This window comes from Ailuropoda melanoleuca, chromosome 8 (genome assembly GCF_002007445.2).
Source record: "Ailuropoda melanoleuca isolate Jingjing chromosome 8, ASM200744v2, whole genome shotgun sequence".
Lineage (NCBI taxonomy): Eukaryota > Metazoa > Chordata > Mammalia > Carnivora > Ursidae > Ailuropoda > Ailuropoda melanoleuca.
In genome coordinates this window covers 110,912,136-110,935,902 of record NC_048225.1, presented here as the reverse complement: position 1 = coordinate 110,935,902, position 23,767 = coordinate 110,912,136, and the positions used below count along the sequence as shown (strand labels likewise).

At 33.5% G+C, this 23,767-nt stretch overlaps 1 protein-coding gene across 3 annotated transcripts in view; it reads right to left on the bottom strand.

The window, feature by feature from the left end:
* BRINP3 (BMP/retinoic acid inducible neural specific 3) overlaps window positions 1-23,767 on the bottom strand; it is a 407,590-nt gene that overhangs the window by 184,312 nt on the left and 199,511 nt on the right. For 2 of the 3 annotated variants that reach the window (XM_034667184.1, XM_034667185.1), the window contains exon 3: window positions 9,850-10,040. The exons of the other annotated variant lie outside the window; for it this stretch is intronic. In XM_034667184.1, coding sequence (XP_034523075.1) covers window positions 9,850-10,040 — 191 coding nt within the window. The remainder of the gene's footprint in view (window positions 1-9,849; window positions 10,041-23,767) is intronic. 3 annotated transcript variants of the gene reach the window in all.

The window sequence follows — 23,767 nt, the reverse complement described above, 5'->3', positions numbered from 1 at the left end:
TGTAGTGAAGCATGTGAGGCAGTTTAAATTACCCTAATTGTTCTTATGAATATCTTGTTTTAAATACAACAAACTAGACAACTATGTGATGTAAGCTGGGTAGTTTATGCTAAATTTCGTGTCATAAATCACAGATTGTTAAACACCTAAGATATTCTGACAAGGCTACTCAATCTACATTGGAAATAAGCCTATTTCTTTCCTCTAAGAGATCTGGTTCTGTTTTGTTTTGTTGTTTTTTAATTATATATAACTACCATGTTTTTGTAATGTTTATGGTCTTCATATCTTTTGAAACACAGTTAGTTTTAAGAAAAAGAATGAAAAAAAAGAAAGAAGAATGCAATCTTCACTATAATTGTAACTCTTTCTCAAGTACTCAGTTATAAAAGTTCATCAGAATTCTATGTAAACACACAATATTCAGATTTAAAAACTGAGATATTATTCAATCAACTAAAAATTTGTGTTCAAATGTCATTTTTATTCCTATTTTTTAAACCAGCTGTAGCTCATAAGCATGGCATGAGTACCAAAGGACATCCATGCATTTTGTAAAAACTAAATGTGATTCTGAAAACGATTCAACATTCTGAGTTTGTTAGAAAGTAAAAAGGATTAATGACTGTGGGTATAAAAAGATGTGATTATTTCACACAGAAATCATGCAGCTGTGTCTTTTACAAATAAAATACTGCGGTAGTTTATGGACATTAAAAAGCACATATTGAAGGATGCTTTCAGAGAGAATGCAAAACAGAAGACAATAAAACAACAACAAAAAACCAATCATGACTTTAATGTTATCCTATGATCAGTTCATAAGAAGCTATTAGGTATATTTGATGTGCTGTGGACCTCAGAGTAATGTATTTTTCTATCCTGATTTTCAAATCATCTATGTTATGTCCATGAGGAAGAGAAATTTTAAAGGAATTTTGTACTTGGATTTTCTCAATTTGCATTCTCATATATACAGTTATTGAGGGTAAAGGTGATGCTCTCAAAAAGTTAGAACAAGTCAAAAAACAATGGATAATAGAATGACTAAAAGAATCCTAGGGATAAATCAATAATGATGATGTGGCAGACTGCATTAATTTTTGCAATTACTTTCTGCACAATTGTGGATGCAAACATGCATATGCAGATTAATAGTCCATTGTAGAGAAGAACTATAAACACTTCATGAGTGATTTCCTTTAACCTGGTATCAGAAAGGGTAACACTGGGGTTGGTGGAATACATGAAAACTAGTATGGCATGATCTAGTACAAGTTCTGAGAAGCACCGTAAAGTTATACAAATTCTTTAGCTTTTTCCCTCTACCAGGATGGCATGTTCCAAAGAGAAACTTCTTCAACTTGATTCTTGGAATGAAGAGACAACCGGAGCAGAACACAGAGGATCCATAATCAAAGCATATTGTTAGTTGTTTCATCTTGTTTTTTATTTCTTTACTGTGATGAAAATAACTGATAGGTTGGCTGTATTTTATGTTATCATTGTTGTGCCCTTGGGTTAGTCTACCGACCTATAATGTATACCATTCTACCCAGACAATATCAAAACAAAGCAAAACAAACAAAACAAAACAACTGTGTATTTATGGTAAATGTCTTCCTGATGAGGACACGGAATACAGGTGAGGTTCAGTGGGGTGGAGAGCGGAGCCAACGACCAAGAAAGATTCTTGAGACATCTTTGGTGCAAAATTGGTGGTTTATTAAAGCACGGGGACAGGACCCCTGGGCAGAAAGAGCTGCTGCCCCGGGGTTGTGAGGGGTGGTTAATTATATACCATGGGGTTGGGGGAGGTAAGGAGAAAGGGAGGTTGAGGAAATACTTTCATATGTTAAAGAAGACTCACAAGATACCAGAGGCCTTGCCATTGTCAAGTTAAGGTTCTTTTTCCCTCTAGCAAGTCATTAACATTAAGATGGTTGGGAACTTCCGGGAGCCTGCAGATTACAAGGACACTTAATTGTATCTACATTCCCTTCCGGAAGCTAGGTTATTGATACAAATGCTTCGTTCTTGTAAACTGCTAAAACATTCGTAAACTGAGGGATTGTGGTATAACTATTTCTTTGTCCTTGAGGGCAGCCAGGAGTGCCTGAGGAATGTCACAGACATCCCATGGGGGGGGTGGTTTGCAGGGTGTCAGTTTCTGCTTTGTCCTCAGCCAGCCTTCTGTTCCTTCATCATTTCTGGTTATGCAATTTCCTTACACTGGAAGATCTTATACATAGCTTAAATGTAATTGTTTGTAGGTTTTACTTTTGATGTATCATTTTAACCCAAAAATGTTATCCTATTTTTTGGTAATGAGAGATTACATTATTCCTTGTGCTAAAGTCTTACATTATTCCTTGTGCTAAAGTCTTACATTATTTAGAGTATAGCTGTTCTTTTGAAATTATATTTCAGTTTTTACAGTGTACTTTGCTCTCACTACTGATGATTGTCCTTTCTTAGCTTAACATGTTAAAAGGTAAACATCCTGATATCTATCTTTCCAGTAATACAGCATTGTAGAAAAACAGTGTTTTAGAAACAAACAGATATAAAAAAAAAATCAATCTGAGAAAACTAGGCTTCTGACAAGAAGCAGAGCCAAATATCTAAAGCCAGTAAAAACAGACATGTTGGCTTAACACCAATTGGCATCTACAAGATATTATGGGAAGGAAACAAGTAGTCTTAGAGAGCTTTGACAAAGAAACATAATATGTTTTGCAAAACATTCCAAATGAAAGCATCTGACTTTTTGATTATCAACAGTTATCCACCCAAAAAGTCTGAAAAAATTTTAAACAAAATTGCCCAGATACCATAATATTCTCTTTAGAGCAATGACATGAAAAAAGAGGAACTGGAAATAAATAGTTCCCATGTCAGATGAAACTGAATCTACCCTGAGTGAAACACAATTAAGTTACCTCTCTTTTGAAGTTGTTTACAATGTTATAATGAACATTTTTGTTATGTATGTAATAGACTCCTGCTATTATTTTAGTAAGATTAATTTTCAGAAGTGAGATTTCTGGAACAGTTAAGAACATTCTAAATTTATATAAATACTCTAAACAGTACTGTTCAACCTTAATGTGCATATAAATCACCCAGAGATCTGGTTAACATGTAGATTCTGATTCATTAATCTGATATGGAATCGGAGATTCTGCCGTTCTAACAAGTTCCAAGGTAATGCTGATGCTATTGGACCGTGAACCACACTTGAGTAATGAGGCTCTAAAGCACAGTAAAATGTATTACCGATTTAAATGTCTATATTTGTCAGTCACCTGTGTGTTCCCTTAAGGAAGGTGTTGGGTCTTTGCCCTGTTACGGGTAACTCAGTACATGTTTGTAAAACAATGGACAGATGATTTATCTACCTTATCAAAGTGCTATAAAAAGGAAAAAGAAACTAATAATCAAATTTATAAAATACTAAAACTTGACATTTATCTTTGGATTTAGTTGCCAAGAATGATCATTATTAAGATCCATCAACATAGCAATTTTAGCCCCAATTTCTTTTGTGCTGATTTATGACTATTTACATAAATGGTTTCAAATTATTTTAGTAGATAACTGCCTTATAAACTGTTAAAATTTAATTAACAATATTGTTTAAATTTCCATTTTTAAAAAATTTTATTTACCAGAGAAACATGAGAAATAAAGATAGAGGGAAAGAAAGAGAGATTGAGACAGAGACAGAAAGAGAGAGAAGAAGGATGGATATAGCTAATCTAATGTAGTATACCTTTAGTTTTAAAAAACAGGATGGCAATTTTTTTTTCTCTTCAATACCATTATTTTAATGATTCCCTGAGATGAAGTTTCAGAAAAAATTTCTTTCTTTGTTTTCAGTTCTTTTTCTTAGCATATGCATTCTGATAGACGAAATAGTTCCATGCATTTGTAGTGAGTATTTCTATTTGCATATGTTTTTGGCAGATTTGCTTCTTTAATTATGTTACAGTTAAACTAAAATAAAAGGAATTTGTATTTCCTAAGAAGAGACCAAATGAAAACGAGAAACACAACCACTAATCAATTTTGAAAGAAGGTGGTGTATGATACAGAATTAAAACTATCTGTGGAGACTTTATGCAGAATGTAATTTACAAAAAAAAGTGAGAATTGAGTATTTCTGAAATTAAATAAAGATATTTGGAATCTTACACTCATAGGGATGCAAGACAATTTTTGAAAATCGAATTGCTGTTCTATCTTATTGCCTGACTTCTGACCTCTGTTCTTCCTGAAAGAGAACAGTGTACGGTAAAACTTGCAAGCTATTAAACTACTTTGCAGCCATAGTGACTTCACACTAATTGGTTATTGACATAGTATTCATTGTTTTAAATAACTATGCTACTAAGTTAATGCTGCTTTGGATATCAATCGTCTATTTTTCTATTCTAATAATGAAGAAAATATTTTCTTTATATAAACAAAATTAAATATCTGATAAAATGCTTAAGTTGAACAATGTGGTAACAAGATTCTCATAAGCACTTTCAGGAAAAAGAATTAAAAACACACATATTAAAAAAAGTAACTATTTCCACTAAAAATTAAATTATGACCTTTAAAACATTGTGCATTTAAAACCACTACTCAAACAGGACTTGTTTTAATGTTGCTGACAGTGAAAAATACATTTTCTAAAGTTGCAAATAGGGGCGCCTGGGTGGCACAGCGGTTAAGCGTCTGCCTTCGGCTCAGGGCGTGATCCCAGCGTTATGGGATCGAGCCCCACATCAGGCTCCTCCGCTATGAGCCTGCTTCTTCCTCTCCCACTCCCCCTGCTTGTGTTCCCTCTCTCGCTGGCTGTCTCTCTCTCTGTCAAATAAATAAAATCTTTAAAAAAAAAAAATAAAGTTGCAAATGAACAAATCTTAATATATTATCTATTTGCTTCTAGAATGAATTTTGGTTTAATTTTTAAAAATATCTCTATTGGAGCACCTTGGTGGCTCAGTTGGTTAAGCGTCTGGTTTCAGCTCAGGTCATGGTCCCAGGGTCCTGGGATCCAGCCCCACATCCAGCTTCCTGCACAGCAGGGAGTCTGCTTCTCCTTATCCCTCTGCTGCTCCCCCTGCTTGTGCTTGCTCTCTCTTTCTCTGTCAAATGAACAAATAAATCTTAAAAAATAAACAAATAAAATATCTCAATCAAGAAAAGAGTACTTTTTCCTGCACTCCTTTCCATGGGAAAGTATTTTGTCCAAACAATCCTCCTTGTCCTTGCATTCTTGACTCTGCCCACAGAAGTGCCCCGAGTTAACAGAAAGTCTGGTGTAGGAAAGGGATTGACATGAGCAACCCCACCTCTTCCTCTTCTTCAAGATGGGCCTGTCACGAAAGAGCACAAGCTCTGGTCTGTTCTTCACTGTGTGGGGCTGTAGAGAGCCTAGGCTGATATGGGAGCCACACGTATGCTTCTGCGATTGTGGGTGGCTCAGGGTTATAATCATGACTGCTTGGACAAGTCTGTGTAACACTGGAGATGAGAGTCAGGTCCCATTTAAAATTATTATAAATAATTTGTTACAAAATTTTATAAAATTTTAAATGAATTTTTGGACTACATCTTCGTTAGTCTTTTTGTCTTTTTCAATTGATCCAGGACCTAGGTTTCGTGCTTTATAGTGGGCACCCTCCCTCTCCCCCAGTGAACTCTGTAGTTCTAAGCTCTTTTTATTTTTTTCCTATTCACTCATTTGTTATTGTTGTTGTTGTTGTATATTCAGCACACAGACACACTTTTATTTCAGTATTGTCATATATTGTATTATAATGAAATATATTATAAAAACAGTCATGAAATATATTTCATAGCTAGAAATCAATATATCCCAGTAGTGCAGTCTTTTTCAAGATTGATTCTTCATACTGAGTAGCTTATTTTAGATATTTAAACAGTGATGGAGTTTAGATATCATTATCCAAATAGAAGCAAGCTGAATTAGTCTATTGATAAATAGTCTGGAAGCTATAAGATGAAATAAATGTGGAAAATGATATATATTGAAGAAGGTTTTTTTATGATTTATTTTTCCCTATAGGGAGATAATTCAATCACTGGCTTTATCCATCATAAAATATCCCATTAAGGGCTTCAAGTATGCTATCCAATGTTTTATGTCTAAGTCAATAATATGATGTACTAAATAACTCAGGGGAAAAAAAAGACATTTTTTATTTATTTCTTTTTCATCACTTTAATACTGAGGTATCTTACACAACTTATTTTTTTTAATGTTTAAATTTAGTTGAAGATCTGGTTACTTAGGAAGCAAAAAAAACTGGTCTTTTGTTTAAAATGTTTGCTTATATACATGACATCCTCAGTGCATTAATATTGGGGCTGTTACTTAGTTGGTTAAGAAGAGAGCAAGAGAGAGAATTAGCTCCAGTTAAATACCACAAATCTCATTTTTTTTAAAAAACTGGAATGATACAATTTCATGTACGACCTGGTAAAGCATATAAAGCTAAATATACTTACAGCAACAACAACAAAAAAGGTTTAGTGTGATTACAACAGCAATATTTTTAAATGGCCTGAAATCAACCTGGTGTACATTTTAATTGCAAATAGTTTATATCCTTAAGCTACTTAAATAATTTCATGCATTTTAGTTAACTTATTAACGTCACCCAGCAGAGATTCCTGAGAAAAACTATAAATAACGTTTAGAGAGAAAGAAAAAAAGGAATTCCAATAGAAAATACCAGGGATACTAATCCAAGGAATATTCAGAGGTGAGAAGGCTAAGGAGCCTGGCAATTCCATTTCTTGCCTTTAAGAAAATGCTTGAACAGGACTTTTAAATAATTGAAGTAAAACAATTTTAAAAGAACTTATTACTATCATTGAATAATCAATCTGAAGAAATGATTTAATCCCACAAAGGATTTTTAGACCATATTTATACAAACATACACAACAAAAACTAATCTGATGGCCAAAATGTGGCATCTACGATGCCAAAACAGTGAAAACAAATAAAAAAGTCACCGTAATTTTAGTATAAGGAACAAATATGTCCATAAAAATCATCTGTACTTTTTATCTCTTCTGCCTTTCCTCTATCACTTGCTTCCTTTCTTATTTGGAGAATGTATTTTGTGTTTTGAAATTCTGGGTATCACACATTGTTGACACAAATGTGATGAAGCCTGATATGAGTACAAGACCACTGAACTTTTAAAAAGAAGTTATAGTAATAACTTACTTTTCACTTTTACTTCAGATTTTATTGCATTAATAATCATTAACCTCACTAACCCACATAGACACAGCTTTCAGAGAATCAGTTTTTATAATTACCAGCATATTTTATAGTTTTTTCTATCCACACTACTGTGATAACAATAACATAAAAACATTGCATGTTTAAATTTTGCCACACATTGTGCCAAGACTATCTTCCTGCACATACATTAATCTTCCCATGACCCCACCACACAGATATTACTCTCCTACTTTCTCCTAAAAAAAACTGAGAAGTTACTTAACATTTTTAAAATTTCACAATTGAATAAAATAAAATCAAATATTTCACAATTGGTTAAAAACAAGGAAAGGGAGTCAATTTTCAATACCAGGCTGATCTCTTTATCTTATTATTTGAATATTATTCACTTATGGAAGACACAAGTCTTCCTGGTTGGCCTTTTCTGTCTGCCTAAATCATCTACATCTTCCACCTTTAATTCCTTAAGGTTATATGCCTTACTTATATTTCTTCAATGAGTCCAGAAATCTCCTTTTCCAACTTCTCCATGCCTTGCTCACCTGCTCTGGCTTGCATCCTCATTCTCTCCAATTCTGCACCTTTATTTGTTCAACTGACTGTTTTGGTTCATTGGATTCAGTTTTCATTCAGTCTTCTTCCTGAATTAGATCTCAGTTATCCTCTCTGTATACCATACTTTTGACATCTATTTAGTGAACTTGAACATTTCAGCCTCTAAACAAAGCATAGTCTCATTCATTTATTCATTTAACAAATATATAATGAGAACCTATTGTGTGCCAAGCACTTATAACTATAGGGGTAAACTGATGACAGGTATAGGCAAAGTCCCTGTTTTTAAGAAAATACATGGAAATGACAGATAATGAGCCAGGAAACTAATAAATAAAATATTTCACATAAAAATAAATACTATGAAGACTACAAAGAAGATCAAGATATAATGGAGAATATTGGTGGACCACTGGGCATATTCCTAGTAGTATGCACAGGGAAGCCCTCTATGGAAAGTAACATTTGAGCAGAAAAATTTTCCCGAAAGATTTGAAGGTCATTGTGGCTGAAAAATAGGGCCATGAGAAGAGAGAAAAGTTGAGGTCTGTGGTGAAAGCCAGTATCAGACCATTCATGTAGTGCATTATAAACCATAGCAAGACATTTGGATTTTATTTTAAGTGGCTAGTTGTAGGTTTTAATTGACACGGGGAATGATTTGACCTGATCCAAGTTTTAAAAAGATCTGTGTAAAGCATGGACCTTAGGTGTATTCTGGGGAGAATCATGCTTGTGGCTTGGTCTAGAGATGTCTGGGTAGAAGTCAGAAAGTTTTGGCATGGGATATATTTTGGGAGAGAAAAAGTACTGGCATGACTTACTAACAGACTGGACTGGCAGCTAAAGGAAAGAAAAGACTCATCTTCTAAGGTAGGAAAAATGAACTGGTGGCCTTTCATACCACCGCACCGTTGGTGTGAATCGGTCTGTCCGTATTCAGTAAACTTACTGAGGAACAAACAGGGAAGGAGGGAATCACTGTTTTCATATTCAGTTATATTCAGTGCTCTTCATTATAGGAAAGAGTAACATCCATTTCTAAATAAAATGGCTGGACATTATTTAAGTCCTACACAAAACTAAATACATGGAATTCTGGGATATTTTTAAGTTTTAGGAAAATCATATTTTGCCTATTATGTTACCTCCACAAATACCATCTATGTGTATCCAAAATGCTGAATTATATATCACCATGATAAAACACATATTTAATGATATTAAAACCACAGATTTCTTATTTTTTATAAATTTATAAATTGAAGAAGTGAAATTATTAATCTCTACTTTTACATTATGCATCATAATTGATATTAATGGATCATTCTCTCTATATCATGTATCAACCACTATCAGAAAAACTAAAATACTGCTAAAAAATGTAATTTTAGATCTTTAATGTTTACTTCAGGAAACTTTTCCTGTTTTCAGTAACCAGAAGTGATGACTTCCACCTGTGACTTGACTGTTTATTATTCATTTTTTATTTATTTATTTATTTATTTATTTTTTTTTTAAAGATTTTATTTATTTATTTGACAGAGATAGAGACAGCCAGCGAGAGAGGGGACACAAGCAGGGGGAGTGGGAGAGGAAGAAGCAGGCTCACAGCAGAGGAGCCTGACGTGGGGCTCGATCCCATAACGCCGGGATCACGCCCTGAGCCGAAGGCAGACGCTTAACCGCTGTGCCACCCAGGCGCCCCTATTATTCATTTTTTAAACAAAATTTCGCACATCACCTTGCATTATAGAGTGTAAGAGTTATGACTGTGTTTATTGCATGCTATTATACTGTAAATTGCCTTTAGGCAGGAACTAAGTAATAACCATCTACCTTACCATTGTGAATACCATAGAAGGCATTTAGTAATAACTCAATGAATGAATGAATAAATGAATTCCAGAATTATTCAAACTGCAGCTCTCTGGATTAATCAACACATCTTTTCCTGACTTTTACAGTTTTATGTACAAGCACACATAGGCACAAATATTTTCAAAGAGTCGTACCTCCCAAAGTAGCAGATAGCAAGAAATGTGTCCCATATTTCTTGATAAGGTTTTCTGTGATTTGCTGCAGGGTAGGTCGACGTCCCAAAAGTCTTATATTGTGGAAGAATTCAGGAGCAAGAGGCAGAGGGGAGCCAAGGAAATTTCTTCTCTCAACTGCAAGGTTATTTACTTTCCAGCGGCCAAACTCCCTGAAAAGCAAATTTATTTTTATTCATAAATACATAGTCTATCTAAATGTTTTCATTTGAAAACTTCACTTGGTAGTTTCACTGGGGTCACCACATTACAATGAGTCTGGCCTGTAATAATATGTCATGTGCTATGAGTAGGAGAAGCAACATTTATAATTTATGTAACTGGAGTGAATATTCTGAAACCAAATCACATAAAGGAAAAAATAAGCCACTTAAAAGAAATAGCTTCCACTGATTTTTTTTTCCCAAGGAAAGATATACTCATAAAAATGATTTTGTTATGCATAGAAGATGAATGTAGAGCTATTTAAAAAATTACTAAGGTAATATTTTATTATTTTGTAAGGGAAATTGTAAAAAAGAGGATGAATTTATTTTCATAATTCTAATGATCCTTTTCTCTATTCATTTTAGAGTGGGACCTGTAAAACTTCAAGAATATTATAGAGCTATAGGATAATTTTAAAAAATGATCAAAAGAGAAACATTTTTTACAGTAATTATGGTTTACAACATATTTTGAAACCTAAATTCAACTTGATTAGCAATTTCTTGAGATGCAAAATGACTTTTCAGGTGGATTTGGCAAAATTGAAATGGAAGATATAGTTATAAATGATTTATACATTTAAACAAAGATTTATACATTTGTATTGGGTTAAAATCAACCTAATAATACTTTAGCCAAGAACTATGGTGAGCTGGATCCCCTGATGAACTGTACAGTTATTTTCTGATGAGTGGTCTGATAAAAACCTCAAATACCTTCCATAGGGAACTTCTGTCTACCAGGTCTAATACTCCCAGGTGTGTTATTTAACTCTATTACTATCTAGCAAATAAAATATTTAATAAATATTGTGTCATATTTAAATATGTGTCATATTTATGTATATTTTTTTTCCTCCAAAAAAAGCCTACAGTGCACCAATGAACAGTGAGCAATAAGGACACATCAGTGAACCAGACCAATGCTGTCCATGTCCAAATGGAGTTCACATTCTAGAGAAAGCTTTAAAAATAAATAAAGCAAAAACATTAACTTAAATTTTAAACAAATGTCAAGAGTATTGTAAGCGCTAAGAGCTACCACAGATAGCCTGATGTGATAAGCCATAGAGCTGTGGGCAGTGGGGCCTTATTTTACTTTAAGTGACCAGAGAAGGCAACTTTAGAGAGGTGATATTTAATATCTAGGCAGTCTCTGAAGAGAGAAAAAAAAAGGTTGCTAAAGGAGGGGAAGCAGAGAAAAGATTTATACAGAATAATGAAGAACAGTAATCCTTCAGGACAAAGAGGCATATCCGTGACAGAGCCTCTAACTAAGAGTGTTTTGCTCATGTAACACACATTTGGTGGCCCAAAAATCCAACCAGTCTTTTGGAAATTAATTATGAGATAAGGTTCACTCAGGGATCTAGGGAAGACTTAGGCCTGAGAATAAGTCAACTTAGTGTTTCTTTCATTGAGAAACTCTTGCCCTCTCCTCCATAAATCAGCTGATCTAAACAGTTTTGGTCTATCAATGGTTCTCAAACTTCAGCACCTCTTAGAGTTGCCTGGAAACTCCACCTTAGAGTTTTCTGATTCATTAGGTCTGAAGTGAGATACAGAGGTTGCATATTTAACAAGCAACGCTAATGTTGCTATTCAGAAAAAAACTATTAATTAGATAATTTGATATATGGTCTTTAAAATTTTCTCAAAGAGCTCTATTTTCAGTAAATGTAAGGTTTTTAGAGATACTATGTTGGATTTATTAATTCATATTTCCTCAGAAGAGACTACAGATGTCTTTTATCTTTCAAAACCTGGTTTGATATTAACAATTATTTGTCTTTTCCTTTTATAAAAAATTACATATGTATATTATAATTTATTATATATAATATATGTAAATATTCAAAATTTTGAGGAGTATTTAAGTAAAACATTTAAGTTTTAATATTCTGTGATATATCTCAAGGTATACAATCATATAATGCCTGTAAGAAGTTATTTATTAAACCATAATCTAACTAATAGTTGCTCACTTTAAATGCTTACCCTCAAACATGTAAATTTTTATTGGCTAAAAAAAGTTTATAATTTTGTCAAGGAGTGACATAACTTTAACCTAAAATCGTGGTGTATCTTTTTCAATGATTTAAAGTGCTAAATTTATAAACTCATATGCATGTATTCATAGACTAACATGTGGACTACTAAGTGAATTAATTGAACTTTAAATAACCAAGAAGATTGATTCAATTATGATATTGTACATACCATATAAACTCTTTTTAAATCACTGAGTATTTCATGCTAGATGACTGCAGGTAAATACATATTTGAAGAGTGCAATTCTAGTCTTATATTTTTTAACAATTAGTCAATATACAAATAAAAACCCATGGTCTATTCTTACCTGACTTACTACTTTCTTTAGTTTGTTTCTCTTAAATTTGACAAAAAAAATTAGATATAATATGAAAGAGCAATAGGAAATTGTGTCATTTACTGAAATCAGTTTTTAACACTAATATTTAAGAAAATGTATTAATTATTAACTGTTATTACCATTACCAGAAATCTGCTAGCCTTATAGATGAGTGTAAGAAAAACTATTACTTACCTCAAGGGCTCAAATATTGTATTTAGCAAGAGGAAATGTAAATGAATAAATTTCAATTCAAAGAATTTAAAATATTTTTTGTGCAAATATACAACTGTGGGGTAGTCTATTTAGCATAATTCCTCTACCCAATTTATCACTATCCTTTAATGTAAGTATAGTAATCTAACATACTTTTAATATGTTTTCTCTTCCCCTAGATTCACATACCATGGAAAGCTATGCAGAGCCTGAGACTGTGGACAACTTTCCAGGAAGCTTTCTTCAGATGTCAGGTGCTTTTTAAGACCTCAGTCTTTAAACCTTGATGAAGTTTATAATCTCAGTTTATCTTCCAACATTTCAGTTGGACAAAACACTTTGCTATCCCATCTGATTATCCTCTCTGTCACACAACAACAAAAAGTAAAGGACAACTCTTTGGAGTACTGTTAAACTAAGACTAATACTAAGACTAATTAGCCAAACGGCTAGCTGACCAATTTAATTAATTATTTTTTTAAAACCCCACTATTGTTAGTAATTATAGCAAATTCTTTTCTTATCTTGAAAGTTCTACCTGAAATTCTTCTCCTCGGGGCACCTGGGTGGCTCAGTCTGTTGAGCCTGTGCCTCAGGCTCAGGTCATGATCCAATCCCAGGTTCCTGGGATCAGCCTACATCAGGCTCCCTGCTCAGCGGGAGCCTGCTTCTCCCTCTCCCTGCTTCTCCCTCTCCCCACCCCCTGCTCGTGCTCTCTCTTGCTATCTCTCTCTCTTTCAAATAAATAAATAAAAATTTTAGAAATAAATAAATTCTTCTCCTAGTTTTTCTTCTATATTTCGTATACAGAATAAAGTAATATACTTTCATTGTGTATATCCAAAAAAATGTAATTTTGTGTGGGTGTGTAAAAAACACAAATGTTGATCTGAGATCTCTCATTTCCACTCTCCACGTTATTGGTTTGCATTGTAATGATACATGATCACTGTTATAATCTCTACAGATTTTTGGTGAAAACCCAGATAGGAAGCCCTGAAATAATCCTGGGTAGTGGTGGTAAGAAGCACTTTAAGTAAAGGAAGTCATCTCTGGACAGTTAAGTACCACACTGTGAGGAGTGAACATTAGGTGTGCATTCAAATACTCAGTGTCTCTTCATCCTGGGCACAGGATAAGATTGTGGTTACCGGTATCTTTTGAAATCAGTGTGGCCACGTGACTTGCTTTGACTACTAAAGTATGCACATGTATGGTTATGCTGATCCATCAGCCCAGGATCCTAACAAACAAGGGTGATTCAAATCCCCATCCCCCAGCCCCACTCCTGCAGCTTACTGGGATGAAAAAGCACATGAACTAAAAAGAAATTTTGTCATGCAAAACTATCAAGATTATGGGGTTATTAGTTGGTTTGTTTGCTTGCTTTCTAGTAATATAATCTAGTACATCATAAGCAATGTAGAGTATTTTGACTTTGGGGTAACTTGAGAAGGCAATAAGGAACTAATGGTTGTATATAAATTGGAAACTTATGGATGCAGGTTTTTTTTTTTCCTTCTTGGAGATAAAATTCACCTCAGTTGCAACTAGACCATGCATTCATTAAATTTTGGAAAAACAAAGCAATGGAATGCTGAATTGAAAACATGCTGTCGGGTATGATTATCATAATGAGAACATTTTACCTAAAGGATATAAAGATTCCATCCAGATTCATTATGTTTATATTAAATAAGAACACTGTTGCATCTAACTGAATGCTCCATTCTACCTGAAGCCTTCACAGTACATAAGTATCTTCCCATCATAACCTTTGGAAGTCTTTAAATGAAATAGGCACAATCATTAGAGTTTAATGTAACTCAGCCCCTTTAGAAGCAGCACTATTTTGTGGAACACACAAATGGGCTATAAACAGTTCAGCCAGAACATTACTTTGAAAATGTTTTTGTTGGCTCTAAGAAGCCTCTATTAGTTGGTTAAGTTGTATGTTTGCCTGCTAAAAATTCTGACTTGCAGGAATCTATTATTATGCATGTCTATGTAATGTTTACTTTTCTAAAACAATATTTATTATAATTTTATCTGTACCCATCTCATGTAAAAGGCTGGAAAACAAGAATGACATCAACAAATTCCATTTAAATAATGGTTACATCATTGCCATATTGCCGTTGACCTTTCTTATTAGTATTTAAATTCTATGTGAATACATAAACGTACTCAGTGTTTAAAATATATCAACTACCATAATTTCTTTCAAATTACACATATATGCCCAGAAAATATAGAATCCGCCACTGTTGATGTTCAATTCAATACCAAAGGAAAGCAGGAATAAAAAAATTGATGAAATCGGATGATGCAGTTGCTGAAAAGATTTACCCTTAACTACTAATTTACACTAAATAAAGTTGCTTACCTAAGTCTTAAAGGACTATTATTATATTATTTTTCACAACACTACATTTGTTGGCTTGTAATTTTAATTCTATCAATATTAATTAAATTTGCATACATAACAGAATATTAAAACCAAGCACTAATCTATGGTGAACAAATTCAGCATAAGAATCATAAATTGACTTGCCAATCTTTAGTAGCAATAACCTTCTAATTGCAGCTATAAAATCATACTGATCTTTAAAAATTCCACTAATAATCAATACTAGCTCCCCATAATTCTATCATGTGTAACTGTTACATATAAAAAGGTTCTTTGAACGTTCTTTCTTATAGCTTTCAGATCTCACAGATGATGCTGTTTTCCATTTGGCCAGTAAAAGGGAAATGTTCCTAATGTCCTGGATGACTGTAGCTCTGAAGCTAGTGTTTTTAAAGCAGCTGAATGCTAAGCAGTTGGCAGGGTAGAGAATACACTTTCTTTCGCCCTCCTGCCCTGTGAGACAAAACAACTTAAAAAAAAAATTAACAGTAGCGAGTTTTTAATGCTTGAGAGATATTTTTGGATGAGGCTAGAATTTAGGACAATGAATCTAATCAAATAAAATACTGGAAGAAAAGACCAAGGAAAAATATGACTTCTGTAAAATGTGTACATGCAGGATTTTTGAGAAGCACCATTAATGACTGTAGTAATTTGAAAGAGCTGCCAATACATAGTAGATTAGAGAAGACAGATTAGCAGGATTGCAACAAAATATTGCCCCCACCCCTATAAAGCAACAAGAATTAGGTGTAGGTAAATAAAATGGAAGCGGGGTTATAGAGAATTTTTTAAAGAATGGTTTGTGGCTAGTAATGTATATTTCTAATAATTTAAAAAATGTTAAATTTTTAGGGCTATGAAATGACTGAAAATTAATTTTATCTTACATAGCTTTAAGTTATCTTCTGAAATTTAATAGATAGGGTTTTATTCAAATTTTAAGGGAAATGCCACAGAAATCAATTACTATAGTCAATGCCATTATTCCCAAAGGTCAGTCATTTAATACAAACATAAAATGCTGTGCCCACACAGATATATACAAAATATAGTAATTTATTATTTACATCTAAATTAAACTACTTTTTTGAAAAGATGTTAGCAAAAGTATTGATGTAAAAAATATACATACATGCTGTCAGTGAAGGACTTTCTAAGTTGAAGAGAAGAAATGAAGTAACAAGCAAAACCTTTTCTTTCTAAATTTTAGAACTATAGTTTAACATTCTCCATCAATCACATTGATATAATATAGAGATTTGGTAATTATTAAAAAGCATAGACATGCCAAGAGACACATTCAACTGAGCTAAAATAAAATACCCTGATTCTGAAACAAGAAATAAACAAATATGAAGGTTCCTTTTTGTACATTTATAATTTAAAGGAGATTTATCTTGGTTAATTCATGAAAATATTTGCATTTCACACATTAATTTAGGTATTTTAGGGAGACAGTGTTAGCTTTTCAAAAGAGAATGGATTTAGGAGTAAGATAGCTGAAATTTCAAATCCCACCCTCACCAATTCAAGTCACAAAATTCAAAGTCCTGTGAATTTTGGCATATTCTTAACCTCACTGACATAGTCATTTCACTTAGGCACATACGTCTAATAGTACCGGCTCTGTAGAGTTTTTAAAGAAGCAGAATGTGTAACACCTAACTAAAGTGGTACAGGGAACATTGTTTACGTCTTAGCAAATTTTGGTATGTGTATGCTTGTGAAGTCATGAATTTTTGACCCAGGATGTCAATTCTTTAAATATATAAAAACGTTGATCAAGGTAATAAGCCTTAGTGGAATTATTCAGTAAAATTAAAAAAATAATTTGTAAATAAAAGCCATACTCAAAGAATCTACAAGGGTGCCTAGGTGACTCAGTCGGTTAAGTGTCTGATTTGATTTCTGCTCAGATCTTGATCTCAGGGTGGTGAGCTCAAGCCATGTCAGTGTCACGCTCTGTGCTCAGTACAGAGTCCGCTTGAGATTCTCTCTCTCCCTCTCCCTTTGCTCCTCCCCCTGCTCACATGCTCTCTTTCAAATAAATAAGTAAATAAATAAATAAAATCTTAACAAAAAAATAAAAGAATTTACAAATTGCTCTTCTTTGTCCAGTCACAGACTAATATGTTAAATGCTCATGAGGAAAGTTATTGCCAAAAAAAATAGTTCCTGCTAATGAAAAGTTAATCTGCCTTATGATAATGTCTTTAAACATTTAAACAATAACTTCATTAAGATTTCTTTATGGTGGACCAGTCCTACCTTAAATATTGGATCAAATATTCACAAACCATAGATTATGACAAGTAGCTAACCAATTAAATAAAACTTGCAATAAATTACAAATTCATATGCTGCTTCATTTCAAGTAATATAAGGTAAAAACATAAGATCAAGGGTCATTCTCTTTGAGAGTAATTACAATTTTCAGAGGCAGTGAATATAAATTGTTCATCTTTTTAATGAAATTTTTCCATAATAAAAATTAGTCTTAAATAGTAACTCAATTTAATAGAATATATATTTTCCCTGAAATAGGTTTTAAAATGGCTTAAAGAAAACTGTTCTTAACATGTTATGATTTTTCCCACATCGTTAAGGGAAATAAACTTGCTATTAATTTTATGTCTTTATTTATTTATTTATTTTTTAAGATTTTATTTTATTTTTTTTTTTGACAGAGATAGAGACAGGCAGCGAGAGAGGGAACACAAGCAGGGGGAGTGGGAGAGGAAGAAGCAGGCTCCTAGCGGAGGAGCCTGATGTGGGGCTCGATCCGATAGCACCGGGATCACGCCCTGAGCTGAAGGCAGACGCTTAACCGCTGTGCCACCCAGGCGCCCCTAATTTTATGTCTTTAGCATCAACACGTGGAAGAGAGGCTGGATATGGTCTCTTATGACAAATTTTCAGAAAAAAGGTGTACACTCTTAAATTTACAAGGTGTAAATTATTATTCTCCAAATTATAACCTTTCAGCCTGAATCAGGCTTGAGTTGTCAAAATACCATTTTACACACACAAAAAAGCTTGTGACATAAACTGGCAATGTCACGTTTCTTTGGATATTACCCTCAGAATTTATGGATTACAAATTGAAATTTATTATCTCACAGGCACTTAGTCTTCCTGTCTTCTATGCTTGAGATTTATACAAAATAAATTTGTTAAGTATCACCCACTATATACAGATTTCAAAGGCACCAATATCACACAGGGAAACTGCAGTCATATTTATCACAACAGCCCAGTCCTCAACTAATGGTTATATATACTCATAGCTGAGTATTTTTTTCATTCCTAGTCATTAATATATTTGTGTAGTTACTTGATTAATACCTTCCTCTTCATTCATGAAATAGGCTCAGCATAGTTGGCCATGTATTCTTTATTACGGCCCCGTATTCTTAAGACTCAAGATACATGACCTGTAGTGATCAGTCAATAAATACATATTGAATCAACAAATGAGTAACGTTCTCTTGTGAGCTAAAATGAAATGACTGTATAAGTAAGATAGGGACGGGGCTTGTGACTTATGAGCATACAACCTGGCTAAAATTCATAGAAAACCAAACCTGGAAGAATGTATTTCTCAATCACTCTCTTGGAATGTTCAAGTGACTGAGGGAAGTTTGGAGTTAACAGTTGGCTAAATCGAGAATCATTAATGACTAGGAAACAACCTGCTCCTGCTAAATATAAATATTTAAAAAAATGCTACCATTGTCTGTGAGTGCAGTAAAATATATAGTGGTGGTGCTCATAGCCTCGGTTAGTTAATGCACTTTGGGGAGAGTAGTCCTGCTAGTTCCATTATAAGAGGACCTTCAATCTTTCACTTCTGTGTCACCCATATGGTAAGGGAAGAAGACTGATTTATACAAACACAATTCCCATCTCGCCAGGGAAGAAATAAATACAGAATATATAAGTTGACTAGCTTTCTCCTAACACCATTAAAATATAATTTTTTTTTTTTACCCAGTAACAGGCAGTAAGTTTAAAGTTAAAGTTTGGCAGGCAAAATGCAAAATGTTCATATTAATGAAAATTTAAAATTTTGATTGGCAAATAGCTTTTATCTCAGCATAACATTTGGAATGATAGTGATGATCTTGTGTTGAGAGCAAATAATCTATGCACTGTGCACTGTGAAGTGCTCTTCTTATCTGCTTTTGGTGAGTGAGAGAACCTTGGTGCCAATTATTTCACTGAGATGTATACCTAACAAGAGGCTGAATCCAAGGGGATATGACACCAAAACCAATGCCCTTAACTTCTTTATAGATTAAGAGCAATGGGGGATTGAAAAGTAGACTTTAACAGTAATGTATGATGTGTGTGTGGTGTGTGTGTGTGTGTGTGTGTTTGAGGGTAGGGTCTGTGGAGAGTATATAGTGAAAGAAAGAAAAGATATAAAAATATAGAAATAGAGGGAGAGAGGGTAGGGAAAAGTTGGGAAGAGTTTAGCAATCATATGGGGAATAATGTGAGAAATATTATTATAATATTAACATAACTTAATATAAATATAATGGAAGCAAAAGGACAATTATAGATCAATCCTGTATTGTAACCGATTGATGGTTATCCCCAAAACAGAAAATGTAAATATCTGCTTGGTAGAAGGAGCTAAAGAAACTTTGGGGGTAATTCATATTTCAAGAAGAGGATGGTAGAACTGTAGGAACTGAGTATTAAAGAGGTCTGTGATCAATTGCTTTTACAGGTGACATACTATAGTCCAAACTCCAGACTCAAGAGCACAGAGAATAAAAAGCCTCAGAGGGAGAAACACAGACAGTAAAAGAAGAAATACATTCCTAGATGGGCCAGCAGTGTTGAGGGAACTCAAGGATGAAACTGGGAAGCTGATGGGAAAATCTGTTATAGCAAACAAGCACCAAGCTGCAGGTGGCTGATGTAACTCCAATGCAAAAGAAGGGTCTCAGAGATGCATCAAGTCCTGTAAATCCACAGGGAAACTTAAATCCTACAACAAAATGTTAACATCACTCAAAGTAAAAGGAAATAGCGCACCACAAGAAAAAAATCATAATTTCTACAAAGGGATATTATGTTTGATCACTTTATTATAACTACTTTTAATGAAAAATAAGCATGTAAAAAAAATCATGAATATTATCTATCAATTCTTTAAAAAAAGATGTCTCCTCAAAATTGCTTTAAAAAAACAGGTTGTTAGAGTGCTTGGTAGCTCAGAACACTTACATTTGGAAAAAATCTATCCAAATAATGGAAATATCTGGAAAGAACAATTAATCACAACAAAAAGAACCAATCAGATGTGCTAGTTAATTAGTATGCAAAGTAAATAGACAAGCTGTATTCAATGAAAAAGGGTCCACATACCTAGAAAAGGAAGAACAATTGAGTAGGATCCAGGGGGGCACACTTCTAAAAGAGAAAAGACAAAACCTCCCAGACCACAGGAAGTTAAAACTGAACATGCACGGTATTTGGTTAAAAGAGAAGAAAGAGAATAATAAAGGATGCATTTGTGATGATAGTGGAAGACAACACATCGATGAATATAAAAATCATGAAAAACATCTTCAGAGTTTTTTATTACTTCATTGTTGACATTGAAAAGGAAGTGGATCAATAAAACTAAAATACTGATGAAACTCTACCACCAAGGGACACTGCATATGACAGAGGAAAATGGAAAATAAAGAGATGAAATAATAATCAAAGAAGTATCCAAGGAAAATTTCTAAGAATTAAGGGACATGGGGGAAAAGTAGTAATGAGGCCAACCTGTGGACACTATGGGGAAAAAAGAGTGGAAACAAAAGGAAAAATAAAAGGAGAAGATTTATACTATCTTGAAAAAGAGAAGTCAAAGTATTTTTTAAATTCCACCTCAACATTAAAGGATTGAGAAAAACAAATGAAAATGCACAGATACAACGGATAGTTTCTAATTTCCATTGTTTGCCCAGTCAACATCATCAGTTTAAGGTTTTTGTTTTGTTTTATTTATTTATTTTTTTTAGAGAGAGAGAAAGGTGCAGAGAGGCACAAAGGGAGAGAGAGAATCTCAAACAACCAACAAAGAGCTCAATCCCATGACCCTGAGATCATGACCTGAGGCAAAATCAAGAGTTAATCACTCAACCGACTGAGCCACCCAGGCTGTCCTGAGCTTTCTTTTTAAATATAGATCATTTCAAGATATCAATGACTTTAAAAAATAGTCAATATTCTGAATCACAAGTATAATGAAAATACGAAAAGAATAAATTACTGATGAACATCATGAATAAAGGCAAGTTATTAACGATATTTCGATGTATAGTTAGCATTAAATTTATATTCATGGGCACGTAAGGTCCAATAGTGATGTCTATGATGAAAGGTAACATGAAAAATAACTGACATTTACTGAGCAATTTTTATGTGGTAAATGTTATATGTTTTTCTGCCTCTATTTCTTTCACACAAAATCTTAGGAAATAAGTATAAGTGTCAAATAAGAAAGTCAAGTGCTATACTGACATGCAAATTTGGGGGTAGGAAGATTTAGGGAAAAACACTAACATGAACATAGGGCTCCAATTTTCAATTGATTTGTTCAGCACTAAATTAATCCTTGGTTACAGAGGGTCTCCATCTCCTACAGAAGAAATTCAGTTGCTAAATCTCATTTTGAGTAGTTGATGTTTTGAAATAGTCAGCAGCTTCAGTTCCAGAGTTGTAGCTTTCCCAGAGCTCTTTCCTGTAAGTTCATAGACGCAGCTCTGTTCTCTAAGATTGTCTCCTGTCTCTTAGATAAATGGCTCTGTGGGAAAGTTGATACCTAGAAAATTGGAGCATTTTTCATCTTGGCATCAGTTAATTCATTGATTAGATATTTATTCAGCATTTATCATATTCCAGAACTGTTGCTAGATGCTATTGATGCACTTGTTACTGTTACTAACAGAAAAGCTAACCTAGCCAGAGAGAGGTGTACAACTTTATCAGTACACTGTCATCGTGCTGGTTTGATCTGGGAGTTCTATGTATACCTAAGGTCAAAGGATACTTTAATTTCATACAATGATTATAATCATCTGGCATAAAGCAGGCATTCAATAAATACTCCTTGAATCAATTAATTAATTAATTAATATTTGAACACAATTTTTTAAAAATTTAATCACATATTTGAGAGAAATAGAGTCAGTGGTGGGAGGAGAAGAGAGAGAGGGAGAGAAGCAGAATCCCAGCTGAGTGGGGAGCCCAGTGTGGGGCTTGATCCCATGATGCTGAGATTATGACCTGAGCCAAAATCAAAAGCCTGGCTCTTTAACAACTGAGCCACCCAGGCACCCCTTGAGTACAATTCTTAATATGATTAAGTTGACTGAAACAGCAAATTTTTACTAAATGTTTTATTATGGCATAATGGTAAGATTCCTATTTACTTATAAAAATTAATAGAGAGAGAATTCATCTACTCTTTTTCTACTCTCTTCCAATGTTTACATCTTACAACACTATCTTAAAATATCACAACCAGGATACTGGCATTAACAGGGTCAAGATACAGAACATTTTCTTCTCTGCAAGGATCCTTCATGTTGTCCTTTTTTAGATGCATATCCTGACCCCCAAATTCCTAACAACTGCTAATCTCTTCTCTACTTCAATAATTGTATCATTTTAACGATGGAATCATACAGTGTGTAACCTAGTGGCACTGGCTTTTTTCCACTCAGAGTAATTTCCTGGAGATTCATTTAAGTTGTGGCAGGTATCAAAATTTGTTCATTTTTGTTCTGAGTAGTATTGCATGGTATAACTGTATTGGTTTGTTTCACCATTCACCTGTTAAAGAATATTTAGATTGTTTCCAGGTTTGGGCTACTACAAATAAAACTGTTACAAACATTCGTGTGCAGGTTTTTGTGTGATCATAAGTCTTGAGTTCTTTGGGATAAATACCCAGAAGTGCACTTGTTGGGTTATATGATGACTATAGCATTTTACATTATCAGGACAAATGTCTAAGTGAAGAAGTTTCTCCGTGTCCTCCCCAGCATTTTTTGTATTTTCTTTTTACTTTAGCCATTTTGATAGGTATGTAGTTATATCTAACTGGGATTGATTGATTTTAATTTGCATCTTTTTAATACCTAAGGATATTCACGTTTTCATAGGTTTATTTGCCATGTGTATAATCTTCTTCACTAAATATCTGGTCATAACCTTTGCAAATATTCTATCTGGATTTTTTAATGATTAATTTTGATAAAATAAATAGTTTGGATAGAAGATAGATAGATAATAGTCCTTTGTTAAATATGCAAGTTGCAAATATGTTCTTGCAAATATATGTATATGTATAGCTTGTATTTTCACCCACTTAACAGGATCTGCCAAACAGTAAAAGTTTTTAATATTGATGTTACCCAATTTATCAAATTTTCCTTATATGGTGTCAAATCTAAGAACTTTGGTCTAAACCCAGATCTCAAAGATTTTTTCTTGTGTTTTATTGTTGTCTTTTCATTATCCTGACATTGTCTTGCAGAAAAGAAGTTTTAAAATTAAATGAAGCCCAGCTTATCCAACATTGCTTTCACTGATTTTGCCTTTGGGTTTGTATCTAAAAAGTCATCACCACACCCAAGAACATCTCAGTTTTCTCCTTGT